The sequence below is a fragment of the Geospiza fortis genome, unplaced genomic scaffold (assembly GCF_000277835.1).
Source record: "Geospiza fortis unplaced genomic scaffold, GeoFor_1.0 scaffold130, whole genome shotgun sequence".
Lineage (NCBI taxonomy): Eukaryota > Metazoa > Chordata > Aves > Passeriformes > Thraupidae > Geospiza > Geospiza fortis.
The window spans coordinates 6,070,978-6,083,735 of NW_005054300.1; the positions used below are offsets into that span (position 1 = coordinate 6,070,978).

The 12,758-nt window shown below is 57.3% G+C and overlaps 1 protein-coding gene across 1 annotated transcript; it reads right to left on the reverse strand.

Annotated features, from left to right (window-relative positions):
• Nucleotides 1–573: 573 nt before the first annotated feature.
• Nucleotides 574–11,945, reverse strand: RRP12 (ribosomal RNA processing 12 homolog). Its single transcript, XM_031061976.1, has 33 exons — nucleotides 11,712–11,945; nucleotides 11,530–11,613; nucleotides 11,222–11,298; nucleotides 10,938–11,043; nucleotides 10,656–10,772; nucleotides 10,404–10,542; nucleotides 9,966–10,093; nucleotides 9,589–9,687; nucleotides 9,412–9,503; nucleotides 9,222–9,333; nucleotides 8,959–9,056; nucleotides 8,702–8,816; nucleotides 8,295–8,437; nucleotides 7,984–8,105; nucleotides 7,792–7,856; nucleotides 7,520–7,682; nucleotides 7,276–7,430; nucleotides 6,829–6,896; nucleotides 6,546–6,639; nucleotides 6,188–6,346; nucleotides 5,984–6,064; nucleotides 5,799–5,904; nucleotides 5,548–5,655; nucleotides 5,295–5,452; nucleotides 4,855–4,946; nucleotides 4,604–4,762; nucleotides 4,254–4,426; nucleotides 4,020–4,136; nucleotides 3,664–3,713; nucleotides 3,310–3,388; nucleotides 2,359–2,426; nucleotides 1,879–1,961; nucleotides 574–1,685 (listed from the first exon to the last, which is right to left on the reverse strand). The coding sequence occupies exons 1-33, from the start codon at nucleotides 11,847–11,849 to the stop codon at nucleotides 1,583–1,585; spliced, it is 3,651 nt and encodes a 1,216-aa protein (XP_030917836.1). The 5' UTR covers nucleotides 11,850–11,945; the 3' UTR covers nucleotides 574–1,582.
• Between the last annotated feature and the right edge of the window lie 813 nt (nucleotides 11,946–12,758).

Consider the following 12,758-nt stretch of genomic DNA (forward strand, 5'->3'; position numbering starts at 1 on the left):
AATAAATTAGCTACAGCCTTCTCCAGGCCCTGTCTCCAAGGAGAGAAGGGAAAGCAGGAAGACAGGCAGCTCTGCTGGGTCTAGAGGCTCAGGTTACAGGTGCTGGTGTCTCAGAAGGTGACTGCTGCCTGTCTCCCCCTGCCCTGCTCTCAGGGGAGGGGAGGGCATCAGGCCCAGGCTGCAGGCAGCAGAAGATGGTGTAGCTCCTGGTCACAAGGTGCTGCTGGAGAAGCCTGTCCTGTAGGCCAGGCTGTGAGCTGCCTTCTGGCAGGACAAGCAGCAGCACCTCAACTTGAACTGGGGCTCAAGGGTCTCACTGAGAGCCCTGGGTGGGAAAGCACAAAGGGAACAGCATTCCTGACAAGGCAGGACTAGTATCAGTACAAGAGCTCCTCCTCCATCCCAGGCTTTTAAAAGGATCTTGGGGAAAAAAACAAGCATAAGAAAGCCACAAAACTGGATTTGCAGCCTCCAGAAAGAAGCCTGCAGTAAGAGGCTGAACAAGCACAATCCCTTTAGCTTATTACAGAACTGAGAAGCGTTGCAATTCCAGCATGTAAGCTGCCACAAAAGGAAATTACAAAGGGCTGAAGGCTTTTTAATATGAAAGAGGAAGGGAAAGCCAGCTACATTCACCAACACATGTTCTTAGCAGCGTGAGCAATGGGACCTGTATCCACTACCCTCAGCCCTGCTCTCTGCAGCACACTTTGGCCAAACACCTTCTTTTGCACTCAGCATAGAAGTAGCTGGGCAAAACCTGATGCTCAGGCCAATGTGACAGGGCTGAGCAGCTAAAAAGGTTCAGGATTACTCATGCTGCTCAGGTCTGGCAGGAAGTGGCCACAGCAAAGGGCTTCTCTCAGCTCTCAAAGGTAAGAGAAATGGCAAGGCACAGAGATTTGCTGTAGTAGTTTTCCAGCCAGTCTGGAGAAATTTGCAGTAAACTGTTCCTGCCCTGCCATCAAGCACGGCTGATATGGGAGAAGTGTCCAGTGGTCAAATGGCAGTCACTTTCCACATGGCACAGAACCACTGGCCAGGGTTTTGGGCAGAAGAGCCTGCCAAGGAATTTGGTAAAGCAAGCTGGTTGTAGGGACTTCAGCCTCTCTGGCTTTGTTCTATGGCCAGCTCCACATCTCAGCCCTACTGCTCTGTGCCACAGTGCTGCTCCTGGCAGCCTCCAGGCAAGCCCAGTGTGGGAGGGAGAGCTCTGGCCCCAGGCCCAGGCTGATGCTGCTGTGATCCCTGCAGGATGCAGCCCTGCAGGGGCAGCAGGACCCGCTGCACATGGACAGAAGGCACAGCACAGTTATGCAAGATCTGAAGGGAAGGAGAGGGACGAGGAATCTGGGCTGGGTAAGAACAGAGGATATTTATCAATATAGAGAATTTACATATTCCTTGCTCTCACGCATGCACACCCATGCCTGTACCAGGCACAGAAGGGCCATTAGTCCATAATACATCCAAGCAGCTTCCCAGGGAGTCTCAGACAAATGCAGGTCACCTTCAAGAGGACTCCCAGCTGTTCCACTAACAGGATGCTGTGTCCTTGGGCAGGTGGAACACTGGAGTGTCCTCAGGAGCGCTGGGACTTCAGACGGTTCCTGCGGCCGGCCTTGGCCCCGCGCTGGGCTCCCTTCATCAGGCCCTTGAACTGGCCCTGCATTTTCGCCCGCTTCCTGCAGGGAGCAAGGAGCAGGGAGCTGGTTTGGTGCAGGCACTGGGCACACCTAACCCATGGGGATGCTGCTCCAGACTCCACAAGGAGTGGCACAGCAGATGACAGGGAGCTCCCAAACCCACCAAAAAACCCCTAGCAAAATGCAGGATCAAACCCGCTCCCACCCCTGTGCCCTTCCTGGTTAGCCTCACCTTCTGTTGAGTTTAGCTCTGTTCAGGGGGATGTAGGCATAGGGGTCGAGCTGGCCCTTCTTCTTCACATCACCTTTACCTTTCTGTGGGAGACAGTGACATGAGAGAAGATGCAGCACCAGGGAAGACACATGCATCCCATTCCAGTGCAACCATGCCACCTGGCTATCCCAAAGACTGTGTTGCAGTGGGGTGCCAGCGCAGCACACTGCCCTGGGAGCTGATTTCCCACCAACATGGTGCTACAGACACCTGCTTTGAGCAGTGAGCAGGAACTGTCCATGGCAAGAATAAGAGAGGAAGTTTGAAATAGGCTGGCAGTGTTCAGAGATACTGAGCATTTGGCAACTCCTCTTGGAGCAGAGATCCTCTCCAACCTTGGTGCTACAGGACCAGACTCCCAACAAAAATGGTGCTTCCTGCCCAAGCAAAGTCCAAGCATGCCTACAGACAAACCCTGCGACCCCATGGCTCCCTCACCTTGGATCTATACTCTGCACCAAAGGCTGGCACCTTGTTCAGCGGCCGATGGATCCCAGAGCCTCCAGCTGGAAAAGAGAATGAGTGTTGGAAGGGGGTCTTGGGCCTCCCCCTGCCCAGTTCTAGGCTGTGGAAGCTGTTCCTGTTTTTGTCTCCAGCTCTTGGTGTCAGGAAAGCAGAGGGGTGGCCATTTCCCACAAGTAAAATGGCAGGAGAGATGCGTAGAGAACTGTCTGAAATTAATGAAGGTAAATGCAGCTGGGGAGAAATAACCCCATGCACCAGTTCAGGGGGGCCAACCTGCTGGAAATCAGCTCTGCAGAGAAGGACCTGGGGATCCTGGTAGAAAACAAGTTGTTCCTGAGCCAGCAGTGCCCTGGTGGCCAAGAAGGCCAATGGTGTCCTGGGGTGCATTAGGGAGAGCATTGCCAGCAGGTCAAGGAAAGGGATCCTGCCCCTCTAACTCAGCCCTAGTGAGGATGCAACTGGAATATTTTATCCAGTTCTGGGCTCATCAGTATAAGAGACACATGGAGCTGGTCCAGTGAAGGATTAAGGGACTGGGGCCTGTCTCTTATGAGGAAAGGCTGAGAGCTGGGCCTGTTCAGACCAGAAAAGAGGCACCTAAAAGGGGACCTCACCAATATCTGTAAGTATCTGAAGGGAGGGTGTTAAGAGAAGAGCACCAGGCTCTGCTCACTGCTGTTGGGCAGTAGGACAAGAGGCAATGGCAGAAACTGATGCACAGGAAGTTCCACCTGAACATGAGAAGAACTTTGCTGTGTGGGTGGCTGTGCACTGGAACAGACTGCCTAGAGAGGCATTCTGGAGTCTCCCACAATGGAGATATTCAGGAACCATCTGCATGCAATCATGTGCCATGTGCTCTGGGATGACACAAAGTTCCGGCCCTCTGGGGAGCCCCAGACTGGGCACAGGCAGAGGACTTACCTCTATACTGAGAAGAGGCTCCACCCTCAGCTTCCTCGTCGTCTGGCTCCTCTCTGAACCGACGCTTCTGACTTTTCTTCTGCAGAAAAAGACAGCAGGAACCCTGCAGCTGGCTTGTCTCTACAGTTCTGCCCTCTCTGAACCCCCAACCTCCTTCCTCCCATGGGCACCAAGAGGCTTTCCAGACAGCACATCCCCATCCCAGACAACTTCCTGCACCCCTCCAAGCAGCTGGCAATTCCCTGGTGTCCCCACTAGCCTCTTGGGCAGAGCTGCAGCTGCCATGGCACAGGCAGTGGTTTGGCAAGGGTGAGTTCCCCCAGCACCTCCTCAGGACCACGAGCCCATACTCACACTGCGGAGCCCCACATCCTGCAGCACATCTGCCATCTCCTCATCTGCTCCTATGGTACAGGATGAGAAGGTCAGTGTGTGATGAGGGCATGGCAGAGCCCTGCTACTGTGCTAGCCCCTGGAGGGGGTGGCAGCAGCAGGGTGCCTCTGCTGAAGCAGCACCTTCCTGATGATGTAGGTCACTGCTTCCCCTGGGCACCGGCCCAGAACAGAGCCACTCGGTGTGACACAAAGCCATACCAACTCCTGCCACTTCCACCCACATCTCCCCAAGATCCCACATGCAGGTGGCAGGATGAAAACCATTCAGAGACCCAGAGCAAGTCTAGAGTGGCCCCTGTCAGCCCAGGTAGTACCTTTGCCTTCATCATCATCCAGCTCCTCTTCCTCTTCATGGATGATCAGGCGTCCATCCTCAGACATCTGGAAGTCATGGCTCACTCCTCTAGACCGCTTGGGGCCTGGCTTGGTGGCTGCTCACAGAGAAATGGGTCAGGGCTTGCAGAAGGATCCAATTCTGGGGGCAGCAACACCCAGGGCCCCTGTCCCATCCATCCCTCCCTAGCCCCATCTGAAGCTCCACTTCTCACCCAGCACCCGCTGGGACACATTAGGGTCCAGGAAGTTGAGGGGCTCATCATCTTCCCCTTCCTTGAGCCATGCCTGGCCCTTCTGCCGTGCTTGCTTCCTCCACTCCTTGCTCCGATGCCGTTCCTCCTCTTCCTCCTCCTCGTCCTCTGAGTCAGCCAGGATCTCCTCCATACTGGTCAAAAGGTGGAAAGGATGATGGAAAATGGATTAAGGCCAGGGGTGCACCCTGCCCCACAATGAAGAGCAGCCCTGCAGATGTCTCCAGCATCTCTAGAAGCACCAGCTGAGCAGATGCAGTGCCAAGTCCCCTGTGAGGGCTGCTCTTTCTTTACCCTGAGCCCATCTTCACCTGTCTCCTCTGGGCTGTGGTGCTGGTGCCTCCTCCTCGTCCATATCTGCAGCTGCCTTCTTCAGGGCACGCTGCTTGCGGCTCCGGGACTCCGCCTTGCGGATGTTCACCAGCACCTTATGGTACTCAGCTGGCAGCAGCCCCTTGACCAGCTCAAAGCTGAGGAAACACACAGAGAGCAGTCAGCACCCACCTCCTCCTGCACTGCTCCCCAGAGAGCTCCCTCACCACCCCAGGACACCTTGGCTTACCCAAACTTGCGGATGAACTTGATGAAGAGGTTTCGCAGCTTCATACGGAAGTGGCGCCTCATGTCATCTGAGAGGTTCCCCACAGCCTCCAGCTGTCAGGACAGAGACCCTCAAGACCAAAGCACACCTGCCTTGGGGACCCAGCCTCCCAATCTTTAACTGCATGGCTACCTTGTTCACCCTGCTGCCATCTCTCCATGTCTGCCCCAGGTAAGGCCATGGGGAGGTGGCCATGCTTGGCAGTGCTAGTTCATGGGGATTTTCTGGCACATCTATGCCAGAATTCAGGAGAGGAGCCTCCTCGCTGCCATCTCAGCCACTGAGATAAAGGTTGTTTCCTCGGCTCCCAGGCAGAGTGCAGCTGGAGATGCTCCTGTCTGCCCAAGGCAGACACAGCTCTGTCCCACCCCCTCCTTGAGGCACCCCGTGCATGATCTCACCATTGTCTGGACATGCTTGGCCAGGAGCTTGGTGTCCACCAGCAGCAGTGTGACCTTCAGGAATCCCAGGGCTGCCTTGACCACATCCCGTGTGCGGGAGGCCAGCAACAGGCAGATGTTCTGCAGGAGCTGCTCCACCACACTGAACTCCAGGTGATCTGCAACCACAGTGGGACTCAGCCACAGATGGCTTCCTCCCAGCACCCACCTTCCCCAAAGGGCTTTGCCTCGTCCCCCCAGCCCTCCTGCTCACCTTTGAACTCGAAGAACAGGCGGGTCAGTGCCAGCACGGTGCAGCTGATCACGGTGACTGAGCCAGTGAGCCCCACGTAGATGAGGAGCAGGAAGCGCTGCATGGCCTCTGCAAGAGGGGGATGACTCAGGGCCCGACTCACTCTGTGTCCAGCAGCATCCCTGGACCATTGCAGCAGAATGCTCGGCCTGGGTCTGACCTCCCTGGGGCCAGAGTGGCCGTGGGGCTGAGCAAGTAGAACAGAAACTCACCTTCAGGGGTGGGCCCAAAGCGGATGAAAGCATGGCCCATCTCCACGAGCAGCATGAAGGCGTTCTTGCGGGCCCCCACTGACACCTCCTTGGTGCACAGGATGACCTGGAGGAACACAGACATGTCACCACTACTGCCAGCACGCAGCCAGAACCAGCCAGCTCCTCACGGGGACCATGCTCACCTCTGGGACCAGGGCAGTGACAAAAGGCTCGTGCTCTGCAGATAGCTGCTTCACAATGTGGAACAGGCACTTCAGCCGTGGCTGGGGAAAGAAACAGACCAGCACTGGTACACCCAGGGACACATACCTGGTTACCCTGCCACCCACCCCATCCCTTCCCTTCCAGCAGTGGCTGATCACCACCAGCACAGCCCTTGCTCTCACCCTCTTAGCCGGGGATGCTGCGCTCTTGAGCGAGTCCAGCAGCGCTGCCTGCAGCTCCTGGAGGTGGGAGTGGACGAAGGCCTGGCAGGGAGCGTGGGGAGCAGCACACACCTCCTCCAGCACACGGTATGCCTTCTTCTGCATGCTGCGCTCTTTGCTCTGCAGGGACAGCCAGCATGCTCCCGCTGTCAAGGCAGCCCCTCACCATGGTGTCTGAAGGGACACCAGCACCCCCCACCAGCAGAGACCTATCCCCTGTGGCAGCTGTTCAGTCCCTAGAGTGTGGGTCCAAGCTGGCAGCAAGCAGAGGGTGCCCCACTGCAGCCCCAGCACCTCTCAGGGCTGAGGACCAACTCACCTGGAGGGAAGGCTGGATGGTACGGTACAAGGAGTCCAGGGACTGCTCATCAGCATAGGGTGCCATTGCCACTACCAGGTCCAGGATGGAGAGTCTGCAGCAGAGAAAGACACACAGCTGCAGCTGTTAACTGTGGCATCACATCCTGACCAAGCTGGGACGCTAGCTGCGGGTCACATCAAGTGCACAATGGTGGCAAAGCCCACACAGGACAAAGCCCTAGTGCTGCTCACCAGGAGCATGCCAGGAGTTTTACCCATTAGCATCAGCTCCCAGGTGTTACCTGGCAAACTCGGAGCTCTCGGGACTGGTCAGCTTTGCACTGGCTTTCTCCAGGAATCCACACACCATCTGCAGGGCAGGCAGAGAGAGCAGAATCAGAACTGATTGAAGTGAGTGCTTTTACAAGAGTTTACAATCCACCTGGCAAACAACTTGCTAAAGGACTTTGTGGAGAACAGAAGCATCAGTGAGTCCAAAAAGACATGGACAAATTCACAAAGAGCTTGTGCATGATGGGTGAGATGTGACTGCAAGACTGGGAAATCCCAGACTGTGGGCTGGAGAGGTCTCCCTGCCCATGAGGGCAGGAAGGGCTGCTTTCTGGTCAAAGCCTTTTTTCCTTTCCTCATCAATCAGGCCTGCACCAAAGCCCCATCAGACTGAGTCCAGCTGGGAGATACTGGCCTGAGCCAGGACAGCTTGCCCCAGTGCCCCAGAGGCCCCTCACCTGAGGATCAGTGATGGTCAGGTAAGCACGGACAGTGTCCAGCACAGAGCGGCGCTGAGCACTTGTGCCCCCATCCTCCTCGGCTTGGCTGTACACATTGAACAGGATGGGCAGGAAATTTTTGGCAAAGCGACCCACTTCTGCCCGCTCCGCATCTAGGGAAAGGATGACAGGGGGCTACAGATCAGCATTTCTCCTCCCACAGGTGGCAGGAACCCCCCACAAGGACCTGTTTTCCCCCAACCTGTCTGGCAGCCTTTGTGGATGAGGGTGCGCAAGGCCTGGCACACCGTGGGGCGGAGATCGGGGCGCTCACTGATGGCCATGCCCAGGGTGCGGGCCAGCCCCTTGAAGGCCCCCAGCACATCTGTGGGATGCGTGCAGAAGCCAGGAAGCAGAGTCCAGACCTGGAAGGCAAAGGAAAAGGTGGGAGGCCACAGTCTTTGCCCAAATCACTGCTTCCCAGCCTGGTGCCAAGGGTACACTATGGCAGGGCTCCCAGGAGCTGGTTGTTCCCTGCCACTGCAGCGTGTCGTAGATCTTGGCCTCCACACTCTTCCCAGCCTGGGTAAACTCCAGGGCTGCAGAAGAGAAAGAGATGAGCGGAGCAGAAGATGTTGCAAAGCCTTGCTCCATCCCAGGGCAGAGAAGGGAGGTCCCACAGAACACCATGGACTGCTGAGGCCCCTAACATGCTGCTCTCCTTACCTCTGCTTTTCAGGGTGGCTGCCAAAGGCAGGAAGTAGCTGGTGAAGAAGCCAAGGCGTGCTCCCTGCACGTTGTCCCGCAGCACCGGCAGGAGCCAGCTGCGGGGGAAATCCAGCGTCTCCCTGGGGAAGAAAAGCATGGCTCAGGAGGGTGTAGGGCACTGCCAGCATCAGCCCCTGGGCACAGGGCACCTTCACCCAGCCCCAAAGCTGGGCACAGGTAGGCTTAGCAGTCATACCTGCAGCACTGCATGGGGAATGAAGGGGAACATAACAGCTACAGCAAAGCTGCTACCCTATGACTGTACTCACTCCTTGCCATTGATCTCCAGGGGCACAGCTTCCAGGAGCACCTCAGGACCCATGGTGCTCACAGCAGCCCCCACTGCCTGGTCCACTTCAGCAGTGTAGGGGAAGTGTGGGGAGAGACGCAGGTCACACAGGGACTGGAGACACTGTGGGGACGGGGCAGGACAGTCACAGAAAAGCCACGTGCACAGGGCTGGCACATATCACTGCCTGCCCAGGGATGCCAGCTGCCCTGCACGTCCCTGTGCCAAGTGTCCCAGAGCTGTGCATGCTCTGGCCACACAGAGACAACAGACCAGGGCAAACAGCAGGGCCCTGCTCCAGCTGGAGGGGGCAACACAGCCCAGACAGCAGTGCAGTCACTCCACCAGCCTCTATGGATGAATCTGTGCCCTTTCAGCCTGGCTCACCTTCCTCATGATGGGATGGCACTGCTTCCCACATGTCTCAAAGAAGACCTCCAACACTCGTAGAACTTCATCCCACGCTGCATGGAAACGGTATGTCAGCCCTTCCTCCACTGATCTGGGGAGAAGAAGGAAGATGGTCACACTGGCAGTATTCAGGGTGCCCACCAGGCCTGCTAGATCCCATTGAGGACTGGGCAGAGGCTGGTCAGAGCTCAGCCAGATCCATGGGCAGCCCCTCCCACATCGCTGCTCCTCACCTGAACATCTTGCACAGGTAGGCAGCAGGGGCTGGGGCAGATGCAGACACAGTGCCCACATCCTCCATGTGGGGAGCAATACACTCACTCAGGATGGTCTGCAAGGGCAAACAGGAAAAATGGGACAGCTGTTGGACCACAGAACCCCCAGCCTCACAGGCACAGAGGGGCATACCACTTGCTGGCAAGCGCCAAGCCCCGTGGTAGAGCCCCTCACAAGGCCCAGGGTATCCAAGCAGGGAGAGGTGTCTTGAGTGTGGTACCTCCAGGGTCTGTGCTGCTGCTGACACCACCTGGGAGTGTGGGGAGAGGAAGCAGTTCATGGCAGCAGAGAAGAGCCGGGGCAGGTGAGCCCAGCACAGGTCCTTCTGCAGCCTGGAGAGAGGAAAGAAAGGCAGATTAGAGACCAAGCAGCCACCTCTCCCCTCACCCAGCCAGGGCCCCCATCTGCACCTGCCCAGGTTGATGTGAGCCCTCTCCATGGTGGACAGCCAGGTCAGCAGTGGCTGCAGGTCACTCGTACTGGGCACGTAGTCGTAGAGAGCCTGCAGAAGCAGAAGGTTGGGTAGGTGGGTGGGTGCTGTGCAACTGCCAGTTCTGTCCCTCCCCACACTGGTAGCCCACACTCACAGTGATGATCTGGGCATTGAGCTCAGCTGGCAGGCAGGCCACACTGGCCTGGGCGCTGAAGAGGCTGTGGAAAGCTTGCATGGCACATGCTGTCACCAGCTGCAAAGGACACGGTGTCAGGAGAGGGGGCTCTGCTTTGAACCCAGTCCCCCTCTCCCGAAGCAGGCTCTGCCCTGGAAAACCCAGCACTATTGCAACTATGCTGCATCTGCATAGCCTCCCTCTTCTGCAGCAGTCAGGACAACAAGCTGTCCTGGGCTCCTTTCCATTTGCATCCTGCATTTCTAGGCTCCCAGTTGACAGCTGAGAGAATTTGATCCCTTTCAGCTCCTAGGGAAAGGGTCTGCCCTTATCATCCCTAGAGCAGGAACACTCACCACATGGCTAAGGGTCATGACTCGGAGCAAGGTCTCACAGCAGGTCTTCACCACAGCTGCAGGGAAGCAGGGCAGCACGTCCCGCAGCAGGGCAAGGACATGCAGGGTGGTGGTGGCCTCCTTGGCACCTACAGGAGCAGAGCAACCTCTGAGCCTGTGGGACACCACAGCAAAGCCCTGCCCAAGGCAAAGCCCCCATGACAGCAGTGGGGCTGACCCACAGAACCAGGGTGAACACTCCCCTACCTTCTGGGAGCAGGAAACCACTGGAATGGCTGAGGAGGCTTCAAAACACCATATGTGCCCCAAAGATATCTCACACCCTCCCCAGCAATCCAGCATGCTGCAATCTCCCCTCTTCCCTCCAAATCCTTATTCTCCCACAGTGACAGAGTCCCCCACATGCAGCTACAGACCCCATGCTCCAGTGCCCCACACCTCCAGCTTTTTCAATCTCCTGCACACAGAACTTGGCAGTGGAAGGTGCTGCAGGGTGATGCTCAGGGGCTGCATCACCAAACATGAACTCGCTGCCCCTCAGGACAGAGCACACGCCATGCTGCGCTGCTTTCCGCACCTGCGGGAAGAAGAGCCCAGGTGAGCAGAAACTACAGACCTGGGGGTACAGCCATCCCCAGAAACAAACCCCCAGAGCAGCATCATCTCCTGCCAGAAGCACTGGGCTCTCACCTTGGGCTTGGTGTGAACACAAAAGCTCAACAAGCCATGATAGACCTGCAGGGTGACAGGGTAGCTCCAGGCTGCCAAGTCTTGCTTCCGTAGCAGTGTGGCCAGGCAAGAGAGCACCTATGACAAGGGAGCAGCAGGGGCATTAGCATCACCCCACAGAGACATCTCCCTTTCACTGCAAGGGCCTCAGGCCGAGCACCCAGCACCACCCTACAGCAGCAGCCTTGACCCCAGCACTCAGCAGAGCTGACATGGCTGCCTGGCTGCCTCTTGGCTACTCACCCATCGCAGGGCAGAGGTGGAGCTGCTGCAGGCCTGCGAGGACACGATACTCATGAAGGCTTTTGAGGCATCTGAGAACTTTTTAATAAGAACAGGGCTCGGGACCCTGCCAGGAGAAGGGAACATATCAGTAGGGTGAGAAGCAGACAGCTGGTAGCAGTCACAAAGAGGACTCAGCTCATCCCAGCTGGATTTCTTCCCCAGCCTGGGGAGGGAGGACAGCACCAATCCCTTTTCCATGATGGGGTCTGGTAGCTCTCTCTGCTTCTCTGCCACCCACTCACCTCTTTAGGACAAGGTTAAGCAGGTAGGCTACAGCAGACAGTGACTCGGGGGACTCCACTGCCTCCAGCGTGGTCATCTGCGAATAGAAGGGATGGCTAAGGGATGGGGTGCAGGGGGTCATGCCAGGCCAGCCCTTCCCCAGCCCCTGGGGAGGGGGAAAAGAAACCAGGAGCAGCCCAACAGCATCTCTGCTGAACAAAGCCACTCTCAGGCTACAAGCACAGATCTTTCTCTATCCCTTCTCAGAGCCCACCCAGCCTGCCAGCAGCAGCTCCCCTCGTGCCCCTTCCACACAACCAGCACTCACCAGAGCAGCAAAGTATTCTGTCTCGCTCTCCTTGCCGCCCCGGGAGCGGATCACCTCTGTCACAGCCGCCAGCACGGCACAGATCTGTGAGCAGCCAGCAAAGCAGGTCAGCACCTCTCAGCCTCACAGCCAGGGGCCATCCCCCCAGACACCCCCCCTGCCCAGCCCTGCTCTGCCCGTACCTCTTTGTGAGCAGCAGAGTTGGATTCCCAGAAGCGCTGCACCTTGCTGAAGGTGACGTTGGTGCAGTCGCTCAGCCCGCTCAGGAAGGTGCCGGAGGATTTCTCTGTGGCAGCCTCCTCAGCACTGCCCTCCTCCATACGCTGGGCGCTGTCACCCGCCCGCTCCAGACGCAGGGACCCCGACTGCAGCTCATTGTGCAGCTTCACTGCATCCACCGTCAGGTTACTTTTCTCTGCGGGGTGAGAGATGTGTCAGAACGGAGGAGTTGCAGTGCTCCACCATTCACCCCGAAATCCCCCACGCTCTCCTCCCCCCCCAGCCCCGCTGGCTTGGCTGGAGCTCATATCCAGCACGTGGAATACAGGTGCTGCTTTGCCCTATATAGATAGAATAACTGTAAAGTGCTCCTCGTTCCTGTACACAGAAACCAGAGCAGACTCCAGTCATCTCTGATGGCAGAGAGCATCATGTCCATGCAAAGGTGTGCCCGTGTGCCAAGACTTTAACACTGAGGTGCTTCTTGTACTCTGCCCTATTTACCCTCTTCCACCTGAAGCCCTAGCAACCAGACAGCCAGGACAGATGCTGCATGCCCCTGTGAGTCCCAGCCATCAGCCTGCAGCCAGCATCTGCAGGAGAAAGATTTCACTGTCCAGGAGCAGCCACTGCTTTCACACTTTGGTTTACCTTCCCCATCATGTGGCCGGCTGAATGTTAGTTTGTCACGTTCCTCATCATACCAGACACCACAGCAGCACTTGGACGTATGGCCATGGCTTTGGGGAGCCTCGCAGGGCGACAGGCACTGCAGCATGCGCTGCCCCATTCCGCTTCTGAGGCCCGGTGTCACTACGAGGTTAACTCCTTATGCCTTGGCCTCGGTTGTCCTCCCCGGTTTGCTGCCTCCGCCTACCCTGGAACTGTCAGCGGCTCCGCTCCCACTCCTGCCCCAGCCCCAGCTCTCGGAGGACCCCAAGGTTCGCCCCGCAGCCCTCCGTGCCCCTGCACCCCTCTGGGAAGAGCCGGGCACATGTCAGGAGCCGCCT